At 40.7% G+C, this 12,823-nt stretch overlaps 1 protein-coding gene across 6 annotated transcripts in view; it reads right to left on the bottom strand.

Moving 5' to 3' along the window:
* The window catches only part of LOC101855103 (4-hydroxybenzoate polyprenyltransferase, mitochondrial), a 34,676-nt gene extending 22,059 nt beyond the window's left edge, over positions 1-12,617 (bottom strand). For 3 of the 6 annotated variants that reach the window (XR_004858595.1, XM_005099273.2, XM_005099275.3), the window contains exons 1-5: positions 12,430-12,617; positions 5,458-6,072; positions 3,875-4,041; positions 3,188-3,309; positions 2,367-2,452 (exon numbers count right to left, since the gene is read on the bottom strand). Coding sequence is in view for 5 of the 6 variants with exons in the window: in XM_005099273.2 (XP_005099330.1) it covers positions 2,367-2,452; positions 3,188-3,309; positions 3,875-4,041; positions 5,458-6,046 (964 nt within the window). In the remaining variant the exon portion in view is untranslated. Of the gene's footprint in view, positions 1-2,366; positions 2,453-3,187; positions 3,310-3,874; positions 4,042-5,457; positions 6,073-12,201; positions 12,393-12,423 lie in introns of those variants that run through there. The other 3 variants (XM_013083056.1, XM_005099274.3, XM_013083057.2) reach the window with 3 other exon arrangements.
* Between the last annotated feature and the right edge of the window lie 206 nt (positions 12,618-12,823).

Below are 12,823 nucleotides of genomic sequence, written 5' to 3'. Positions count from 1 at the left end.
GGGGGGGGGGGGCTTCATTAAATCCGAGTTTGCTCATTCATGTGTTTATTTTGATTTTAATGAACTTTCAAAAAAGGGGTTGAATACGATTTTTCGGAATTTGTTGTATCCCAGTTTCACTGTACCTCCCCCTCTTCAGATCTTCATTTCCTTGGTAAACTTCAATGGAGAGACATGGTCAAAATGTTTGGAATCAAGGAAAGTGTAATGGATATTTTACTACCTTTTCAGGTGTGGTATGGATATTTTTCTTGGTAGGGAAGTTTGGAATTTGGAACCTTGCGAACGGGGTAAGTGTTTTACGATGCTCGCAACTAAATAAGGTCATATGAGTGCGCGGGACACACCTCATATTTTTAGTTGGTAGGAAATTGTTAATTTTGCCGGGGATGCGGTCGAAGCCTACTCTTATCCATTTTAGACCACCAAAGGATCTTTAACGTGCGCAACTTGCACATGGGCCCTCCGAGAATTTTTGCCCTTGTCCAAGAAGGCTAGGTGTAGATCTTTCTTACCAGAAGATCAGGGAGGTGGCTGAAAGACAGCAGTAAGAAGGAGCAAAGGAGTAGCAGTAGAAAGGCTGCAGAAAGAGTCAGGAGCCCAGAGGAGGGGGCGGGGGCAGAAAGAGTTTCAAAGAGGAGACGAAAGCAGACAACAAAACATTGTTAGAAAGCAGGAAAGGAGGTGAAAGGAGACAATTTTAGAGAAGAAAATTTTTTGGTCGCTACCCAGATTCGAACCTGGGACCTTTGAATGAGAGGCCAACGCCTTAACCTCTAGGCCATGAGAGCCCCCGTACTACTATTGTACATGTATGATAAGGATTTTTTTTATAATTTGGGGGGTTTAGAGAAGACATCAGACTTTCTCAATTTGTGTGATTTTTAAATGACTATTTTGGTGCATGTTGATGTTTTGTCAGCATTTGTCTCCTAATGATCATTGAGTCCTAGCATCCCTCCTCCAAAAGTTCAGGGTTCTACTTGTACTGAAAATGCTTGCTTTCAGTATGTGAGTGTATGTGAGGGAGAGACTCATTTACAATATACAACAGATTTGTTTTAGGTAAAAGTAATAGTAAGTGTGAGGGGCATATGTGAGGCAGAGTGGTGGAATCAGGCTCTCCTCAATTTTTGGGCATGTTGAGTTATTGGTATCATCTTAAAGCTTGTTCACTTGTTTTTATTAGGACGAAAAAAATATCCATTTATCTTGAATACAAGTCGAGATATTTGCGATTGAAGGAGGTGGGGGTCACCTGTTTTCAGAAGTAAAATTAGTGAGAAAATGGCCGCCAAAGATTAGCTATTTCCTTATCTTAATAGTCCGTGGTAACTGAAAATTTACATTTTTTGTGCATTTAATCAATGTTTTTCAGAAAAATCCACACAGAAATTAGTTCTTTAATGGGCATGAAAGGTGTCCAGCCAAAAAAAAAAATTTGATAAAAGTTCACAAACCTGCGGAAAAATGCAAGTTTTTTCACTTTGATTATTTTGACGAGAGCCTGATTCCACCACGCTGCCTCACATATATGTCCAAAGCAAAAATAATTAATTCCATGTTACCAAGTGGGATGATATTCCAGACTTACAAACTTTTACCTAAAACCATAATAGTATCAGCTGTTCAATAAAAATTTACATGGACTTTAATAGTCCCCAAATGGCTAAGGTGCTTAGCTTACTGAAAGGTTTTAGTTTCAATTTCTTAGAAGGCGTGGCAAGACTTAATATTCTCAAGAAAGTAGGTTAATTTAACCTTATTTTTCCATGTCCATGTCTTTTCAAATGAACACTTAACTGAAGGCCGGAGATGGAATAAGCTATTGTCAAGTGTGTATAAAAGGCTGCAATGTGGTAGATCCTGCGTGAGACAGAGCTGGTCAAAAGAAATAGGCTTAGGCCTTTGGGTGAACCTTCTATCAGAAAAAAAAATCAATACTGCAGAAGTGCTGAACATGAGTACGGAAAATCAACCAGCACAACTCAGGTAAAAAAAAATTAAACCAGTAATAAAATCACTCTACAGTGCACATCAACATTATATATAAATATTTTGATTTTGTTTTGCTTTCCTTTTTTTACTTTTAAGAGCCCATATTAAAAAAATTACTGTGTGCCCAGGAAAGTTCTATATAAATCACTTTCAACATAATGAGAACCGTTAATTCCAAAATGATAACAATCAAGGATTTAAGAGAAATTTCTGGTTTTGTTTCTCAAAAGAGCCTGTGTTAAATTCCTTGACAGAGAGTGAGTCGTTGCTAGTGTCGAAATCCAAACTATACACATTTTGAAGGTCGAGCCCTTGACCCCAGATCAAGGCAACCTTAACAATCTAGTGGCAAAAAAATTAAGCCTTACCCAACATCAGCTGTGGCCAGTACGTGTACCTCTTGGCAAGTGGATACAAAATCACCAAGCCTAAGGAAGATGCCCCAAGTAAAACACTGTGGAACACCCAAACAATATCCTTTCAAGATACATGAACTCAAAATACTGTGTTATGACTTGGATAGAACTGTAAAGTTTTCCTATTCTATTCTGATTCTTCCTCCTCATAAAATGCTGTCATAAGTAAGAAATAATAAAGTTTTCTCTATGATATCAGCTCAGATCCCTTTCCTTGTAACAGGACAAAAGTTAACGAATACTAACATATCAATAACAAAGAGAGAAGAACAATGTCCCAACCTCAAGGTCGTCTTCATGATCAAGGTGGATACCAAGACATTTGAAACAACCAGAGAGAAATGCTTTAAAAAGGCCTAAAAAAAATATATAGCTCTGATGAGGTACAGGCAAAGTACACACACATGGTAATGGTTATTTACTGCAAGTCTACAGACAGAAAGGGCTGGCAGACAGAAATGACAAAACGACTGCTAACAATAGGACCGACCAGGAATATCATCAAGCCATTCAATATGAATATTGATAGCTGTACTAAATGAAAAAGGTTTAGGTTGTCCCAGACTTCTTGATTTTAGTAAATAACCAGAAAAATGATACCATATTAGATTGATTGTAAATTTTTTACATCTCCATCAACACAATTCATATCAATAGAGGTGGGCTGCTTCCACCTCATCTTTCAAGACCAACCCAGACTTCCCCACATGAGAATAGAACTCACATTTACTGCATGCAAAAGCCAAAGGTGCCCAAAGGTGAAAGATGCTCACCTGTACCAGTTGAGTTGCAACAATATGGCGAGGGCACAGCTCAGCTGGGTGCCTAGAAATACCAAGGCCTGGAAGCTGGTCAGTTCTCCAGCAGCAAGAGGCCGAAGCTTGGTTCTCTCAACCTGCACATCACAAAGATGGCGATTTGTAGCATGATAACAACGGGCATATTTTGTAAAGAACAGAGGTATAATGTTCGTAATAATAACACTTCAACAATTTCGAAAAAGGAAATATTACCAGAAAATCCACTGACCACCAGCATACATTTTGAATTTTGGTTTCCCTAACTATTCTTTTCAGATTTTTGGGTGTCGAACAACTACAACTTTGAAAAACCAAAGCAGAAAGAATTATCTTTTTCTGTACTGACTAAAAGTCAAATTAAAACAATGACATTAAAGAAAATAAATATGACAATCAACAGCCCAATGAGAAGGATTTAGGAGAAACTGGAGTAGGCCAGCAAGATGCATAAACAAAAAGATCATAAACATAATCTAAGTACTACACACGATGAAATTTTCAGTTTTCCACATAATACTATTAGTACTGGACAGTTTATGGGCAGTGGTTGACTGCTAGGACTTTTTTAGCTTCAAATAGTCGTTGTCAGTAAATGGTTTTACTCTCTCCCTCCCCAACCCCTCTCCAACTCTAAACTGAAGTTTCTACTATCCAACTAACCTTGGCATCAAAGTCCTTGTCCCACATGTCATTGATGATGCAGCCTGCACCCCGCATGAAGAAGGCTCCAGCACCAAAGAGGGCAAGGAGCTTAGGGTCCGGCATACAGCCAGGCTGGGCAGCCAAGGCAATGCTCCAGGTACAAGGCCAATACAGCAGCCATGTACCTGAAAACAGTGCACAGATGAAAGTTAAGGCATCAATTGCAACAACAGGATTATGGCTTAAAGAAATATAAGGCACCACTTTCACCTCAATTCACCTGTTTTAATTTAGCATCTTTTTTTAGGGATGGTTGAAAACAAAACGTTGTATCAATAGTCAAGTGGTCAGGCTACCAGACCTGTAATTGTGAGATTCCGGGTTTGGGGCATCGAAGCTCAGCTCGGCTAACGTTGTGTCCTTGGAAAAGGCATATTAAATGAATTTTCTCACATGGTTCCCTTCTACTGCAAATGGACTGGGCTCTCATAGTCGAAAGGTATGGTGTTCACCTCTCATTCAATAAGTCCTGGGTTCGAAATCTGACAGCAACGAAAAATGTTCTCCTTTCACCTCCTTTCATGCTCTAATCATGTTCAATCATCTGCTTTCATCTCCACTTTCACTGGCACAAATTGCTTTTGTAAGATCATGATCATCTTTTAGCTAACTGTAGATAGAATCTACATATTATCTAATATAAGGTAAAATCAGGCAAATAAAGTGGATTCCATGAAGCCATTCCCTCAGTTTAATCTTTTCTTTCATATGCAGTGAAGTTGTAAGAGACGACAAAAGGATAAAAGGGAAGGTTATGAGCCTACAAACGTGTAGATGAAAACTTTTCAAAGACAAAGCAGACTCAAAGCTGCAATACAGACTTAAATCTGGGGAAAAAATGGTCTTTCAGTCTCACAGAATCTTTCAGGATCCCCTCAGGTCTGAATTACATTAAAATACATTAATACTTACAGTACTGTCGGCGAATTTAGTTGCCAGGCCATAGTATGCCCTCACTACCGCTGGCGATTTTAGTCGCTGACACAACCAGGCGCACAAAACATAAGAAAACAACGAATGCACACACTGCACTGAAGTAAATACCAAAGGAAGTCACTCTATGACAGCAGAATGGTTGATGAACCTCTATGGACTTTTAAAGTGTGTTTCTTGGGCTGCCAAGGTTTTTTTACTTTAAAAAAATTCTACCACCGTTCTAAACTGGTGTGGTACTTGAGTCTTTTTCACTATAGAAGCCTTCGGTACTGTAAGTGTTAATGGATAGAGGCTGTTTGACAACAGTTTAAGGTATGAGATTATAGTTAAAAGTATAGAAAACAAAATTACTAACTTAATCTAAGCTTCAAAGTAATGAGCTTGGTTTATAATTATCCTTATTTTAAAATGAAACTACAATCTTAATGAAAAATGCTAAAAGCAACAGCTGCAGTTTTCGCTATTTATATTTCAATTTCTGTACATTCTCTCAGGCACTAACATTTCCATCACCTGTTGGTTAATAATAAGAGCACACTACATGATTACTTAAGATACTAGATAATAAAATAAAAAATAAAAAATTGACTAAACATCTTCCTTACCAATTGGTTTGTCAAATCTAATCAGGCGGAGATAAGGTTGAACACTTCCTGGGGACGATTCTAGAATAAGTCTTGCTGGGGAGAAGCTACTCATGCTGTTGTGTGACTTTTGATGACAATCACAAACATGAAGTAAGGCTGCATGAGATTTACTGAGCGTGCTGTGAGATGCTTTCGAGGTATTTGAACTGGGATTAGTCCACATTGAGGAGAATGTAGAAAAAGTTAGGCTGCCTGGATGTTGATGCAAACAAAGTGGAATGTTGTGTTGGCTACTCAATGAGAGTTTTGGACTAGGATACTGAAAAACTGGAGCATACTGCCATGAGTCTGACTTTGGCAAAGAAGATGTCCTGCTCCTTTTCATCAAAGTGTTATGAACAGTTTCCAGTGAAAGGTCATTAATGGCACTTTTTTCACCATAACAGCTAATGGATGAATTGAATCTTTTACATGTCTGCAGCCGCTCTGTCATGGAGACATCTACATCGTCTTGACGGTGTTTCCCGATAGCAACACCAAGTGATGTGCTTGCCCTTTTAGATATGGTCCTCAGGAGAGTAGTACAACTGGCCACTGTTAAGGCCATTGTGAATATCTAGACCCAGGTCACTACTGCGAAAGAAAAGGACAGAGATCATTGTAAACTATCACAATCTTTTTTTTAGTACAAGCATTTTATGATTAGCAATAAAGGCAAAGGTCATATAAGTGCCGAAGATTAGAGGTGTCACAGGAGAGTATCAAACACGAAAAAGTTAGGTTAAGGAGAGATCGAATTGATAGAAGAAGTGAGCAAACCACATCAGAAGAGCACCCACCAACCACCAGCTATCACAAAATTTATCTCTTTGTAAGATTCCTACAACAAAGCTTTCTCATGACAATATTATTTGTAGTCAGTAACCTATATACTAGATCTAGACTAATCAATTAAGGATAAATGCCTGGGTGGATCAAATTGTTTTAACTTGTAAAATTGTGTAGATACAAAAAAAAATTAAATTAAAACTGACTATAACAGGCATAGTCCGAAAATCAAAAGGCTATGCTTACCCAATCTGTGTTGGAAAAGATAGAATATTCCCAACCGGTGTTGGGAACTATTAATAGTAAGGAAGTGTCTCGCAAGACCAGGATCCTGGTCTACGGACATTTTCTAGTCTAGGGGGACCATGAAAATATTTTGCTTTGCGCATACGAGGCATAATATGATAAAATTACTAGTCACTAGATCTATCACAGCAGCTTTCCTATCCGGTGTTCAATTTAAAGCGGGCAGGGCCTGGTGGTATTGTGAATGACGTCAACACTTCCATGCAAAGGCATGCTTAGATGTTTGGGGCAAGGGGAAAAAAAGGTAGGGGGTTTGAAAACGTGACATTAATTTTATGTCTCAGCATCTTGCCTGCCGGTTGCAGTCGTCCGTACAGTGGTGGTGAATCAATTTACTTACCACGTTTATTTTATCCCAATAGATACTTTCTCCTACCTCAAAACAGATGGAAAAAAATAGCTGGCGTGGTTTCTTTTAACTGTTCACGTGCATATATATATATATAACTAGGGGATCTGTAAACTTAAGAGAATTCAGACTTTTGCGACGAGTCAATGATTGTAAAATAGGATATATATATAGATCTAAGATATATACAGGTTAGGTAATACTTAAAAATGTGGGTTCCGTCTGTGGCGTCGGTGGCCTAGTGGTTAGGCTCTCGGACTCGCAACCGTAAGGTCGTGGGTTCGAATCCCGTCAAGGGCCCGACGTTGTGTCCTTGGGAAAGGCACTTTACACGAATTTTCCTCACTTCACCCAGGTGGGAATGGGTACCCGGCTATAGACAGCGAAAGATCTTGTCAGTTTGTTAGTGTTTGAGCGCTTAATCAGCTGCTTGCACTGTATGCTTCCCGGGAAGCTGAGAATGTTTCGGAGTGTTCTATGGTCTGCTGGGGTAATAATATAGTGTAAAGCGCATAGAGCCTGCTGTTGAGCGGGGATATGCGCTATACAAATGCTATCTATTATTATTATTTATTTTATTTTTTAGGCCTACGAGATACCCATACTGACATAAATATTCAGTATCGATGTTTTATCCCAACGAGAGCGAGACACGACCTGTTATTTTTCAGTAGCCTATGAAAAAAGGAGTAAAATTTCACTTGCTTTTAACAAAGGAGGTTTCAGGGGAGCTTTCCCACCTGACCCAACAAAAACAATGGGGGCAATTGGGGGGGGGGGGGGAGGGGGGGTGTTTCAAGGGGGCATGCCCCCATAATTTGATGTTTTGCAATTAGGCCTAGGTTTGATATATCTCCATATCGGCATGCGCATCAAAAAGTAATCATTTAGAACCAGAAGTAATCATCAGTGGAGCCAAAATCCACACTTCATAGTTATCACCAAACTGGACCCACATTCTTAAGTTGTACCGCAGGGTATCTGAAGAATTGAGCGCCGACTGTTTCATAAGCGATTCAGAAAACACCGGTTGGAAATCTAAGGCAACATCGGTTGGGAATACACACATTGAAATACAACATTTACCTTAAAAAAACAACGGCCTGACTTTTTTAAATCATAAAAGTCTATGGCTGAGTCTATACATGCGCACACAATTGCGAGCACAGAAATTTAAATTTTGCTATACGCGCGCAATTGCGTGCAAGGTATCATAGTTTGCTATACGCACGCAATTATGTGAACAGTCAAACCTGTGTAAAACGGCCTCCCAATGTCAAAGAGAAAAGTGGCTGTATAATACAGGTGGCCGTCTTAGGCAGGACTGGTCAAAATGAAGAAAGCAAATCATTCTCTTCTGAGGTCCAAACCGGGGCTGATCTCAGACTTTAAACTGCCGTAGGGCTAATTCAAAAGGGTTTTTGTTTTCTTTTGAAAAAGGGGGGGGGGGGGGGGGTGGATGGTGTAAGGTTTTTTTGTGTTGTTTTGATGGTGTTTTTTTTGGAAGCTTTCTTTTTGTTGCTGACTTTGTGCAAGGGTAAAATTAACTAAATATTATGTAAGTAAGATGATGAACACAGAGTGCCATGGTAAAACAAACACACGGGTCGCCACCACTAGAGAACGAGCGATGCTTCTGTTGCAAGCTCAAGTCAATGTCCATTGTAACTTTGTTCTTACAGATTAGGTAAACAAAACAGTGACCAGTCACATCACACACGATTTATGCATGAGTTGTGAGCGGGGCTTTTATAGGTAATGATGGATCACGCTTCCCTCACCAGCTGTTGAAAAAAATGTAGTGTTAGGCCTACCCATAGATCAACTTGGGTAAACATTCACAGGAGGGACTGACAATAATGACAGGTGACTGAATTATGACTGCCCATCCACAGCGTGTAGTGTGAGGCCGATTCAAAATTTATGACAGAGCATCCGGCAATGCGAGATCACGCCTGGCCGCCAGAGGCAGGTAAATTTGACAGTGGGTTGATAAAATAAGGTGCCCCCCCCCCCCCCCAACCCCTTTCTTTATTTTCGATTGGCATTAATTTGTGTTTATCTTTAACCCTATCCGTATGTTGTGTTATACAAAATCATATCCATACAATACGACGTGGGGAACTCTGTGACACCACTTTCAAAGAGGAAATTTACTCGTTAATCCGATCCATAGGCTTTGCAAAGCAGTCTGTCAAAATGATATTTTGAGAACGACTATTCGGAAAAAATGTTATTCGGACTCTGATTCTTGTCCAGCATGACATCACTTCCGACTTCCTGTGACTCGTGACTCCGGCTTCCTGTCCTGCTTCACTCGTGACTCGCCTCAGGCTGGGTAGAGACCGGGACCACTTTGGGCAAAATGGCGTTAAGTTTATTGTGCCGGAGCCGAGTTTTTATCTTATGATGAATTTGAGGCCGGCCTGAAAAGTTAGAGCGCTTCTAATAAATGTTGATTTGACAAGAGGTCATCAGAAGCAATTAAAGATGGCTTGTTAGCGTGTGTTGGGGTCGAATGGGCGCCCTGCACACGTGTGCCTGTGTGTGCATCTCGGAGAAGGGGGGGGGGGGGGGGGGGCGCGCTATCGGTCCGGGCATTGAACGTCGCATTCGCGTCAGCCCCCCCCCCGGCAACTGATCATTACAAAGCTAGTCTTGACCTAGATCTACGTAATGAATTGTGCGCTGGTCTATGGAATCAAAAGTTGCCGTATGCTCGGCTCTACACAGCAACACAACTTTTTCTTGGTAAACAATCGAGATGACACAGGCTTGTGTATTTGAACGAATCGGTCTTTTTTTTACACAGCTCATAATATGCAGGTGCCAGGAGATCTGCTAATCTTCAATTCGAAGTGGCTAGCCGTACTTAAGTACGGCTAGACTGAGAGTCTAGCCGTACTTAAGTACGGCTAGACTGCAAGTCTAGCCGTACTTAGATCTAGGTTTGGCCCTAGGCGATCATAAATCAGGCAGCGCAGCCCAAGAACTACATACCTTGCTTGTGGGCTGACACACCGGCCGCTCAGGCTTCGGCCCACAGCAAGCAGTGACCTTCGTAATGATAATAATGATTACAACGGCCACGGCTAGGCGGTCTCTTTCTCCCCCCCCCCCCCCTCTCTCTCTCTCTCTCTCTCTCTCTCAATGGTTTAGCTTCCCTGTGTTTGTGTTCAAACTAACGGACATGTAAAAAATTATTCTAGACAGACAAAAGCGATGGGAAGACAGAAAGTTGACTTGAGTTGAGTTAGAGTTTTACGGAAATGGAGGGCACACACTGATATGTTTTGACACCTTTTCATAGGATAAAATGTTTGGTAAGCTAGCAGTCCATGCCCGACATTCTGTTTCATCCGAAGGAAATCCATACAAGGTCACTTTTTCTGCACCTTTCTGACTGTCATAGCCAGTTTTGCATCCACCAACTGAGCATTTTCTTCCCATTGTTGTTCTTATTCCTTCAGTTTATTTTGAAGGTGTCAGTCACAGTCCAACAGAGTCATAACCACACATGATGAAAGCAATAAATAGGCCTAGAAGAGAAGCATGTAAGCACTGTGAAAGAACAGCAGATATTAATATACAAAGCAGGTCGGGAAAAACACAAAGGAGCTCCCCCATAATTATGATCCGTATACTTTTCCCTACCTAACAAGGGTGGGCCCCTAAACGCTCAGAGTCTAGATATATAGATTTATATCTACATGGTCCTTTTAGTCTATTGTTTGTGTTACAAACTAATCTAAATCTAAAAGCAGATCTAGACCTAGGGATAGGATGGAGAGTTCGTTTTTAGTGGTTGTTTGCATAGAGAGGCTCTAAGTCAGTGAAGAGTGTGCGGATCAGAAGGGGGGGGCCTCCACTGTGTAGACATGGATTTTAGAATGGATTTAGACAGATATGAATTAAACTTGCACGGTCAAAACTTCACTGTAGGTTTAATCTAAACACGTACACTGATGGAAGAGATATTTGATATTCACACAATCCAGATGATTTGGAAAAAACAACTGCATTAGGCCTCAACTAAAAGAATCCAGGCATTCACTGAGTACGATGGCGATGAAGAATCTGAAAATGAACAGTAGGCCTACAGTGCAGCCAAACAGCACTTCAAATTTGCGATCTCAAGACTGTTGGTCAATCTTAATTAATTAATCAATTAATTAGTCACCACTTCTGTTCCTCAACACACACAATGATGTATAAAATATTCACATAATCCAGATGACTTGAAAAGCAAACTGCATTAGGCAGAAATAATCCAGTGTCAAAGTATGAGAAAACAACAATTCAAACTGACCGCCGCACCCTGCGTAGGCTTATCACTACTAATGATCTACAAGGTTGTGGGCTTACTATACGGGTGTGTCAGCCCACAAGGAATCTAGGTCAGTAGCGCGCAGGTGGCCTGATTATATGACCGTCTAGGTTTGGCCCTATCGACTCAAGCCTGTTAAGTACACAGGTCTCATTAGATCTAGATCTAGATCTAGTAATTATTCAGGTTCAAATACATGCAAGTCAGTAAGGCACCTTTTTGTTTTGTCTGAAATACAAATACTTTAGGCATTGCAAACTAAAAATTTCATTTACAATTTAGCCATCAATATTAAGTACGGCTAGCCTGACAGTCTAGCCGTCCTTAAGTACGGCTAGCCTGGCTGTCTACCCGTACTTAAGTACGGCTAGACTGCCAGTCTAGCCGTACTTATCTTAGGCCCTATTAACATTAGAAAACAGGAGGTTTAAAATACATGCACTGTCATTTAGGCACCTGGTTTCGTCTCAAATACAAATACTTTAGGTACTGCACACTAAAAAAGTATATTTACAATTCAGTAGGCCTAATTTTTTGTTAAATGGTCAGTCTAGCCATCATATTAAGAATAAGTACGGCTAGACTGCGAGTACATTAAGTACGGCTAGCCTCTTCCTCTTCAATTTTACCTTTTTCTACAACAAAGAAAGTGGGAAACATGGGGGGTGGGGGCGTATCAATGAGGCGGCGGGCATCGGATCGGCAGACAAGGTGTGGGCGACTTGAGTCCAAATATGAAATTTTTAAATTCGGACTCGAGTCCGAATATGAAAAAATGTTATTCGGACTCGAGTTCGAATAATGACGGCCTTTTGAGAAATACTGAAAGTTTCAAAGAGATCTTCGTACAAGATATCTAGATCTAGAAGTATTCTAAAATGTGAAGAATACAACCCCGGGGGTACAAAATGACCCCAGGGCAGGGCATACGGATAGGGTTAGACAATCTCACCAATTCTCGTCCATAAATTTAGCCTGCACCAGTACCATTCTGTATCTTCCTCTTTTTCTGTCCAGACGTAGAATCTAGTTGTGCATACACACACACACACACACACACACACACACACACACATGCACACACACACAAACTTTGACACCTTGCACCCAGCTTTGGCTTTGGGGACGACAAGAAGACTGAAAAATGGAGGATAACTTCGGAAGAATGACTCACAGTCACATCTTTGGAAACAAACAAAACATGAACCCTTTTACATCCAGGTACGATGATCTTATCTAACACAGGCACAGAAGCTAAGACGATTTTAGAGGGCCATGTCGGTCGGTATGTGCAATGTGCAGTGCAGTTGTGCAGCAGGACACTCAGACTCAGACACAGCCGTCTGCTAGGGTCAGCCAGCAGCAACCGCAGTAACATGCGATTAAAAGTAGAAATGATGCAAACTATTTTTAGGTAAGGCGCCCATCTTGTTTGACGTCAGACCAGGATACCCCTCCGATCACGTGACTACATCTAAGTATAGACAACCGCATGGCACCAAAGATGGAAGTGTCTATGTATATTATGCTTAATCTACACAAATATCTCGGAATTTCTGATAGCTGATTTGATA

Source organism: Aplysia californica, unplaced genomic scaffold (assembly GCF_000002075.1).
Source record: "Aplysia californica isolate F4 #8 unplaced genomic scaffold, AplCal3.0 scaffold00208, whole genome shotgun sequence".
Lineage (NCBI taxonomy): Eukaryota > Metazoa > Mollusca > Gastropoda > Aplysiida > Aplysiidae > Aplysia > Aplysia californica.
Note: the sequence above shows the minus strand (reverse complement) of the source record. Positions and strands in the feature narration are given on the sequence as shown.